The sequence below is a fragment of the Larus michahellis genome, chromosome 15 (genome assembly GCF_964199755.1).
Source record: "Larus michahellis chromosome 15, bLarMic1.1, whole genome shotgun sequence".
NCBI lineage: Eukaryota > Metazoa > Chordata > Aves > Charadriiformes > Laridae > Larus > Larus michahellis.
Window position 1 is genome coordinate 161,228 of NC_133910.1, and position 9,404 is coordinate 170,631.

At 59.8% G+C, this 9,404-nt stretch overlaps 1 protein-coding gene and 1 long non-coding RNA gene across 2 annotated transcripts; both read right to left on the bottom strand.

The window, feature by feature from the left end:
• Positions 1-3,054: 3,054 nt before the first annotated feature.
• Positions 3,055-4,265, bottom strand: LOC141751753 (adenylate cyclase type 10-like). The gene is made up of 4 exons (XM_074609106.1): positions 4,206-4,265; positions 3,971-4,092; positions 3,339-3,415; positions 3,055-3,248 (listed from the first exon to the last, which is right to left on the bottom strand). The coding sequence occupies exons 1-4, from the start codon at positions 4,263-4,265 to the stop codon at positions 3,055-3,057; spliced, it is 453 nt and encodes a 150-aa protein (XP_074465207.1).
• A 1,109-nt stretch (positions 4,266-5,374) lies between these two features.
• Positions 5,375-8,845, bottom strand: LOC141751632 (uncharacterized). Its single transcript, XR_012590036.1, has 5 exons — positions 7,926-8,845; positions 6,971-7,009; positions 6,426-6,569; positions 5,895-6,100; positions 5,375-5,455 (listed from the first exon to the last, which is right to left on the bottom strand). It is a non-coding gene; the product is annotated as an uncharacterized LOC141751632 (long non-coding RNA).
• Between the last annotated feature and the right edge of the window lie 559 nt (positions 8,846-9,404).

Sequence of the window (9,404 nt, forward strand, 5' to 3'; positions counted from 1 at the left end):
GTTGCTGCCAAGCCAGCGGGAGAGCCGGGTCCAGAGCCTGTGTCTCTGCAGCGCCGGCCTAGGTCTCCCTACGTGCCCCCTGCAGAGGAACTCACGGGGCTGAGAGGCAAGAATGGAGCAAGTGGTGGGTTTGCCTTTGGGCTCCAGACCTTATCGGTCTGCCTGCCAGAGCACAGACCCCCGTGCTCCTCCTGGGAAACACGCCGAGGGCGAGCAGGGCTTCTGAGACAGGCAGCCCTGCTGTCTCTGGGGTCTGGAGTGGGATGAAAAGCACTGAGCTTGGGCTCTTTCCTTCTATCTGCGCCTGACCCAGGGGTGAAGGAGGAAAGGCCGTGGCTCCAGAAGCCACCTCCAACTCCCCAAAGAGGCAGAGGCGGGAGCGGAGCACGCAGGTGCTCCCAGGCAGTGTCTCCAGGAGGCTCTGTCGGGAGGCTGCAGTCCAAGGGCCAGGTACCCTGGCAGAGGGGCTGGAGCGTTCCACGGCTGTCAGGGGATGGGCAGGGGCAGCGTCCCAAAGCTACAGGTGGAAAACCTGTACCTGTGGCCAGCATCCTGGCCTAGAGAGGCCAGTTCAGCAAGTAAGTGGCTCTTTCCACAGCCCATCGTGCCCTCAACCGCCAGGATGTTCCTTTGGCCTGAATCCCTATAGGCGTTCAAGCAGCTGACAAAGAGGTCAGTCTCCTGCTTCCGACCTGCGAAGACAAACCAGAGAACGAGCTGCTGGGGGCGTGCTGAAAAGCAAAGAGCCGTCCCTTTTGCGGGCACCCTCCACCGCAGCTTCCCTCCCCGCTACCACATCGGCCAGCCTGCCGGCACCCAGGCCTCCTTCCCACCTGCTCGTCCACGCTTGGGCACCTCTGCCTTCCTCAGAGCAGTCACGGGGCCACCTGCTTGCCTGCCCCGCAGCGCAGCCCCCTCGCCCTCTCCCCTATCCCACAGGCACGGAGATTCTGCCAGCCCCATGCGACTCCCCGCAGCGATCCAGCACGAGACTGTAAGGGATGACTGCAGCCGGTTCAGGCAGCTGCGTCCCAAACAGACTCAAAGCATCTCCTCGCTGTGCCGTGAGCTGCACAGCACCTCCCAGTAGCTAAGGCAGCGTCGTCAGGCCCGTTCTGGTTTGGTCCGGGCTAGAGTTAATTTTATTCAGCAATAGCCTGTACAGGTCTATGTTTTGTATTTGTGACCAAACATCGCTGTTGATAACACAACCAGGTTTTAGTTATGGCTGAAGAGCGCCTGCGCAGCGTCGAGGCCTTTTCCATTGCTCGCGCTGCCCTGCTGGCGAACAGTCTGGGGGTGCACAAGAAGCTGGGAGGCGGCACAGCCGCCACAGCCACCACAGCTGACCCCAACTGCCCAAAGGCCTATTCCAGACCATACAACGCCGTGCTCAGCAAGAAAATCCGGCGGAAAGGAGGAAGGGGGGACGTTCGGAGTGATGGCATTTGTCTTCCCAAGTCACCGTCACACGTGATGAAACCTTGCTTTCCTCGAAATGGCAAGACGCCTGCCCGCCCATGGGAAGCAGTGAATGAATGCCTGATTTTGCTTTGGGCGTGTGTGCAGCTTTTGCTTTCCCTATTAAGCTGTCTGTGTCTCAGCGCACCAGTGCTCTCACTTTAACCCTTCCGATTCTCTAACCCATCCCACTGTGGGGTGCGAGTGGCTCTGTGGGGCTGAGCTGCCAAGCGGGGTTAACCCACAACAGGGCCCAAAACATTCGGCAAGACCCCGAGTGAATACAGGCATCCCCTGCCTCCTGACATTGCCATGTCTTCGCCCAGATGCTGCCAAGAAAGCAGCTCTGAGGAGTACAAGGAGGAGAACCCACCGTCAAAACTCTCCATCGATTTGGCAGAAGGAAATCTCTTTCCTGACCCCAAAGACAGGGATCAGTTTAGCCCCCAGGCTGTGAGCAGCTCCACAGTTGAAAGCAACCTTCCTACCAGGTCTGGAAGACAGCAGGGAGCAGCAGGCGCCCCACCTCGTTTTCCACCCAAAGATATCAAGCAAGCAGAGACCAAGACAGGCGGCGCTTTCTTAGGGCTGCTGCAGGCAACACCATCCCTGGTAAAAGCCTCTCCCTTCCCAGCAAGGCACTAAAAGTTACCAAGGGGAAGAACCTGGGCTTCAGAAGAGCAAGGCATTCTCCCAGCAAGGGGACGTCCCCCAGCAAGGGGACGTACTCCGACCTCTTCTTGGTAAGACCCACGCCAAAGATGCTAGAAGCAGGGGAAAAGACAACACAAGTCAATGAGATGGTGAGAAGCCAGGGGACCTAGAGAAGCAGCCTGGCGTGGTAGGGAAGGAGGTGCTCCTCGGGTACCGGCTTTTCTCTGGAGCAGGCTGTTATCCCCTGCACTCTTTCCCAGCCAAAGTTCAAGCTGACACGCTACGACACCTTCAAGCGTAAAGAAGCCCAGCGGCCACGGTGGGACAGGAGAACATATCAAGAGTCCATCCCCAGAGGCCAAACCCAGAGAAACAGGAGAAGACATGTGAAAGAAGCCAGGGCGTGCTGTTGGCTGGGAGACAGCTTTACCACTTTGGCCAAGAACACCAAGCGTCTTAGAAAGGGGGACTTGTGTCCCTGAAGGGCTTGGGATGCCAAGCACCTGGCACCTTTGGCTCAAGTCTTCCCGCAGTCTCAAAGAGATGGCAGTGGTAACCTTCAAACCGTCCTCTAAAGGGAAGGTGAAATCCTGGCCCAGAAGAGCTGAGATTTCTGCAGGAAGACCTGAGGAAGAGTGTCCCGATGGTCCACGTTTCCCCATGGGGACCAGACTGGCCCAAAGCTTCCTGCTCAGAGCAGCTGGGACAGAAAACTCCTTGGGTCAGCATTCCCAGGGCATGTGGTGGAGCAAGCACAGCAGGGAAAGCACAGCCCAAAGCCCTTTAGACCCAGCCCACAAGGCCAGGTTGTGTCTACCAAGACAGACAAACCTTCCCCATCCCTCTGGTTTCACTCCCGCTCTCTCAGCAGCTGGAGACAGCAGGGGAGAGGGGCAAAAAGCCTGCCACGCCAGGGCTTCCGACCGTCTCAGAGGACACTCACCTCTCCTCGGTGACCCCCACGTATTGACAGACAGGGCCAGGCTGCCTGAGGCCTTTCATCTCTCTCTCCGGCAGCTCCTTGAAGTAGGAAGCGGGCAGCCGGGAGGCGGCGTAGGTCACTGCATCACAGGACACCAGCCCAGGGTAGTGCACCATCATCCGGGCAGCCAAGTTCACCTTCTGGCCAAGGACTGCCAGAGAGAGAGCAAGCGTTAGAGAGAGAGAGCATGCGTCGGTGTGGCCCGTGCCGCCAGCCCCGCGGCACCCTTCCAGGCCAATACCTGTGTATTCGTGTCTCAGCGGGTGGCCAGTGACTCCGCAGAACATCGTCCCTCTGGTAACTGCCACAGACATTGTCCTGGCACACAGAGAAACAGCAGGGCTTGAGCAGCGCCCCAGGCGCAGTCCTGCCCGCCTGGCTTCATCCCTTCCCACACCTCCCCTCGGTGCCAGCCTGGGCCACCGGCTGTGCTGCCCTGCCAGCGTGGGTCTCGGGGACGTGGAGAGCTCAGGGGTGCAACATCTGCAGGTTGCAAGGGACAAGGGGCAGGGGCAGAGCACGTGCAGGGCCACAGCCCTCTTGTGAGCAAAGAGAGAGGGAAGAAGGCGCCCGCCATGTCACCGCCTGGCGATGACAGCCACTTGGGATCAGGTGGCTGGGCCCCATCCCCGTTCATGGGGCAGTGGCCCAGAAGGGCCTGCCTCTGGCCGCAGCGGCCTCTGGCCCTCACGAGGGCTCTTTCCAGCGCGGTGGCCAGCAGAGTGTGCTTGGAGTTGCCTGCACCTCTCAGGGCACTGCCTCCTTCCTGCCAGGGACAAGGGAGAGCAAGCTAGAAGGCACATCTCTTTCTGTGAAGCCCCCTTGCGCCGTCCCAGGCAGCATGCACCCCGCCGACCCCCGCCACACACTCACTCTCTTTCCTCGAGCATGGTGGAGCACGAGTTGAAGATCTCCAGAGCACTCTGCAGGGCGTGAAGGCTCTCGCAGGGCAGCTTGTTTCCAGGGAGTCCCAGCACGCAGAGGAACGTGCAGCCCTGCCCAGGACAGATGTGGAACATGTTGCTACAGCGCCTAAGAGGGAGTCTCTCCCTCGCGCTCACTGCCCACCCTCTGGCGCTGGGGGAGGCCACCGTTCCCCCCCACTCACTTTATCACACAGGAGGACTTTGTTGATGTGGCCCTTGTGAGGAGAGAGGATTTCTAGCATCACCCTGCTGGCCTCCTTGAGGACGGTGCTGAGATGCACCAAGCTGGTACCTGCAGCAAGCTGCAGCTGGACAAAGATGCAGGTGACTGGCCGTAGCTCAGAGAGGAGATCCATGGGCAGTCCTGCATCGAGCTGGAAGACAAGAGCACGACGGCTTCACCAGCCTGCTCTCCCGGGCTCTTACTGCCCACACCAGTACCGAGGGAGAGCAGGCGTGCTGGCGATAGCGGGTAATAGCAGAGGAAGGGATAAATCCTCCTCTCGGTGCAAAAGGGCGGGCAGGCCGCCCAGCCTGCGGCAGGCAGACGCCGAGTCATAACACAAATGACAAAGGAGAGAAGGCTGCTCCGCTAACACGCCATCTGGGGACCGGTACGGACATGAGGGGAGACCCTCAGGGATGCTCCAGGGACTTCAGGGGAATCTCCCCTTTATCCCACCGTCGTGTCCGCGGCACACCCAGAACCATAGCCACGGAAAAGACAGAGGGACAGGAGTCCTCCTCCTGCCACCCATGTCTCTCTGAGGACAACGCAGACAATGGTGCGGCACCGGTGCCCCTGGGCTCAGTTTCCCTGCGTTGTCATCGCAGGGCGCATTTTCTTTGATTGGTCTGTTCCCGTAAGAGCTCCATCTCTGCAAGGCACCACTTCTTCTGCCCTCCGAAAATGCAGCCCCCAGCAGCGGTGGCCTTGCCGTACCTTCCCGAGAGCAGCGACTGGTATGTACTTCCTAAGCACATCCTTGGCGTTCAGGTCACTGGGCAAGAGAAGAGTAGGCCTCATGGCACCTGAGGAGAGAAAAGGCAGGTGGTCGCTGGGTGGACGGGACTACGAGCTGTTGCAAAGCAGGGCCTGGCCCTGGAAGTGGGGGAGAAAGAGTCTTCTGCGCTTGCTCATGTTGCCACCTCCAGATGCTGAGGGCAGAGCTCTCCCCTGGAAGGAGGAGGCGGCAGCAGCCACCGCCCTGGGAGGCCCAACAGCCTGAGGGCTAATGGACAGAGGGAAGAGGGAGGAGGTGGTTCCTCTCTGGCCCCTGAAGCAGCAAAGCCCCACCTTTCGGGACAATCACAGAGCAAGGGGAAATGGGCACTCACCTTCCCTTTTTGAGCGGTGTCTCACTGGGTCTTGTACGAGCTTGCGTAAGGCGTCTTGGCATTCGGACCAAGGCATCGGATCCATGCCCGTCACCTGAAGACACACAGAATGAAAGCACTGCCACTGGCCTCCCCAGGACTCCCAGGGGACAGAGCCTGCCCTCCACCGTCACTGCCCAGAGAAGGGGAGAAGTAGCCCACCTGGCTGGATGGGACAGCAGTGCTTCCTCAGAAGCACCGGAGCTGGACAGCCATTCTCCAAGCATGCCCATCTCCAAGCAACCACAGCTCCATGGCCCACAGAGGACATTGCTGCTGGGGCTCAAACCCTCCCAGCGCCTCCTGACCCCTCAAAGCAAGAAAGCCCAGCCCACAGTTACCCTTGAGATGGAAGGACAAGACCTTCCCCTGCCTGCCCGCTTTCCCACCTACAACTCTCTCCACATTCATCTCCTCAGCCTTCCAACACCTCCCTCCTTCATGGCCAGGCCCAGGCCCTCAGAATGGCTCTCGAGGCCAACCCATCCACCTGCCTGCACAGCTCTTGTGCCTGCGAGATGCTTGATCCTCAGCCGGTGCTGCTCACAGAGCTCCCAGCAGGTGGCCGAGAGGACAACTTCACCTGCACCCGCAACCTCTTCGGCGTCACGAACTTCAGCCAGGCACGGGCCAAAAATGCAGAAGTGTTGCCAGCTCTCATCTCCGAAAACCGGGAGGCTCATGGTCCCTGCAGAGATCCCTGGGGAGAAGCAGAAGCAGAACTGACACAGGGAACATTTGGAACTCCACAGCCCCCAGCATCTCGGCTGCTCAGAAGCTCCTCTGAAGCCCAGCGGGGAGAGGGGCGTTACAGAGGGGTAGAGCATCCTCCCTCCTCCTCGGGGAGACGCTGACACTAGTCCCTAAAGCAGGCGTCTAGAAATAGACGAACCGAGTTGATATTGAGAATGTGTTGAGTGCGCCAGTCGTCATCCCCAGCTGCCTGCCCCAGAAGCCCAGCAGACCAGAAGCACCCTGTGGCATGGCAGAGTGCCACACAGCTGCGTCTGGCACAGCGCCCGTACCTATCTTCAGTTGGATCTTCTGCCCCACATCTGTGTCACGTCTTCCGTACTTCTTCTGGATCTGCTGGCTACAGTGCAGCACCAGGCTGATGGTCCTGGCCACCTCCTGGGGTGGTGTTCTCCACAGCACCAGCACAGCATCTCCTGGGGAAAGGGAGGGAAGGTAAAGGCTCTGCCGAGACCTGACTCTCCCCGACCTACGGTCTGGTTCTGCAGAGACAGCAGAAACCAGCTGCCGTGCGGAGGAAGATGGGCTTGTGGGAGGCCATCGTCCTGGAGGACTGTGTCCTGGGCACCGGGACACCTCTCCTATCCCGGGCCAGCCACAGCAGCAGACGGCTGGCAGCGGTGACACCCCCTGTCCCGAGCGCTCCTCTGCAGCTGCAGCACTGGAGAGAGGGCACTGCTGGAGGGGTGCGTGCGTGGCCAAAGAGCTGGCTCAAGGCGCTGCACAGAGCCTCTTGAGAAGGAGCGCAGAGCAAACGGCCGCCACAGGAGTTAAATGCTACAGCTCAGTGCCCGAGGTCATCGCCCCAAGAACCTACCAGCAAACTTCAAGATGTCTCCTCCAAAAATCAGGAACTCTGTGGACAGAGGGAAGAAAAGGCAGAGTCACGTGGACACCTTCTTCCAGAAGCCACCGAGCAAGGCCCTCTGCCTGCGGGGAGCACCGGGGCAAGGGTGCACTGTGGGGCACAGCTCAGGAAAGCACCGCTCCGGCCTCTCTCCCAGGCTCACGGTGGTCACAGCCCTTGTACCCGCACAGCAGGCAGGGAGGCAGGGCCTCCAGATGCCACCAGACCTCAGAAAGGTGAAGGCTGGAAGGTACCTCTGGGGTCCATCTGGTCCAGCCCCGCTGCTCAAGCCCGGCTGCACAGAGCCAGCTGACCAGGACGGTGGCTGATGGTTTCCGAATAGCTCTAAGGAGGGAGACTTCACAAGCTCCCTGGGCAACCTCTGCCAGTGCTCAGTCACCCTCACAGTCGAAAAGTGTTTCCTGATGCACAGAGGGAACCTCCTGTTCCACTCTGGGCACCACTGGGGAGAACCTGGCTCTGTCCTCTTTGCACCCTCTCTTCAGGTTGTAGGCACGTTTCTAAGGTCCCCCCCGCAAGCCTTCTCTTCTCCAGGCAAACCAGGCCCAGCTCGCTCAGACTTTCCTCATAGCACAGACGCTCCAGACCCTGGAGCACTTGCTGGATGCCCTCAGCCTGCTCTGGGCCCTGACGCAGCACTGAGACGGCTGTTCACGCCAGAGGCACCGAGGTGGCTGCTGAGAAAGTGGGTGCCTCCTCGGCCGCAGCGGGGAGCAGAAAGGACCCGCGCTGGTGCTGACCCGCCAGCAGACCCTGGCTGCGCTCGCTGTTCCTCACAGAAAGCCCCAGCCCTTCCAAGGAGGCAGGACCAGGCTGCCTCCACCCTCCACCATCACGGCCCGATGCCACACAGTCCTGCAGCACGGCTCCTACCCTCCAAAATGTCGCACAGCACGGCTCCTACCCTCCAAAATGTCGCACAGGTACTCATTGAGCGTTTGCGCCAGCTCATCAGTGCCTCTGTCCACGCCGCTCCTCTGCACGAATTTCTCGGTCAACGCAGTGAAACCTGGAACAGGGACATCCAGAAATCAGGAAATGCCCATGTGGGCCAAAAGACCTGGCAGCAGTTTCCGCGATGCCCGGCCCGAGAGCCTGTAGGGGACACCTTCCCGTGCCAGCTCCGCACTGGTGGCAGCCGTGATGGACCGCCCAAGGTCACCCATCCTGCTCTCTGTGGGCATCCCAGCAGAAGACCTCAGCAGTGACAAGATGACCACTCTGTCTGAGGGGCTCCAAAGGGCCTGCTGTGTCCCCACATGGCTCATGTCCGTGGCTGCTCCTCCCTGCTCCCCCCACCTGAGATATCCGCAAAGAGCAGCACTCCGTGGACACTCTGAGCGGTGTCGTTGCTCCTGAGGGAGCTATCAGCAAGGAGCGAGGGGAGGAAAGCGACTGCTTTCTGCAGGTCCCCGTAGTGACGATTCCTCTCCCAGGCAGAAGCCATCGTCAGCGCCCTGTGGCACACGGGGTACCTCAGGAGAAGACGGCCGTGCCCAGCCGGGAGGAGGACGAGGACCTCACTGCACAGTGCAAGCTGCACACTGAGCCCGGGGCCTCTGTGCGGGGCGACTAGCCCTCCGCCTTCCCGGGGTGGTCACAGTCACCAGGCGGTGGCCTCCTCTGCAGGTCATCGCTTGCCCGGCAACTCACCTCACGCATCACAATCGGCTCGCAGTGACATCTTCCGTCTGTCACCGCCATTACCCGGTGTCCTGCTGTGAGCGACACAGCACTAACTTCTCTTGTAATGCTGGGGAAAACTGCACTTCTAGAACTCTCTTGTCTGAATTTGGGAAAATATGTACTTCATAGCCAGCTAGCCTATGTGGGATTAGCGGTCTCGGTGGTTTTAAGCCTTCCCAGGTGTAGAGATGAGGACTTGAGGCACTTGACGCAGGCTGGCCCACAGCATTAGTTCATACCACGAAATAATTTCATACCATGAAATAATTTCATCCTTAGAGAGAGAGCTTTTTATTTTCGTCTCCTTCTAGATACAGAAATTAATATTATTTTTCAATAGCTATCAAAAGAAGAGCTTGTTCTCTATTTCAGTGCCTCACACCCAGAGTTACAGGTTTGAACGTTTTTTAAACACTGCGACCCCCGCCCAACTTCCAGACATTTTGGGGCCGTGACCCACCTCTTTTGGGGGGAACTCAACATAACCCGCACTTCCCCCCTCGCCTGCTCCTCCGCCGTGTGGGCCGGGGGACGGAGAGACAGGGAAAGACGAGGTGGGCGGAGGGGGAATGGTGGGGGTGGCAGAGCCGGCAGTACCTGGCCATCCCGGCCACCGCCGTCTCGCCCCAGCAGGCCTTTGCCGCCGGCCAGAGCGGCCTGGAGCATCGGCGAGCCGTCCTGGCGCCGGAGAACATGG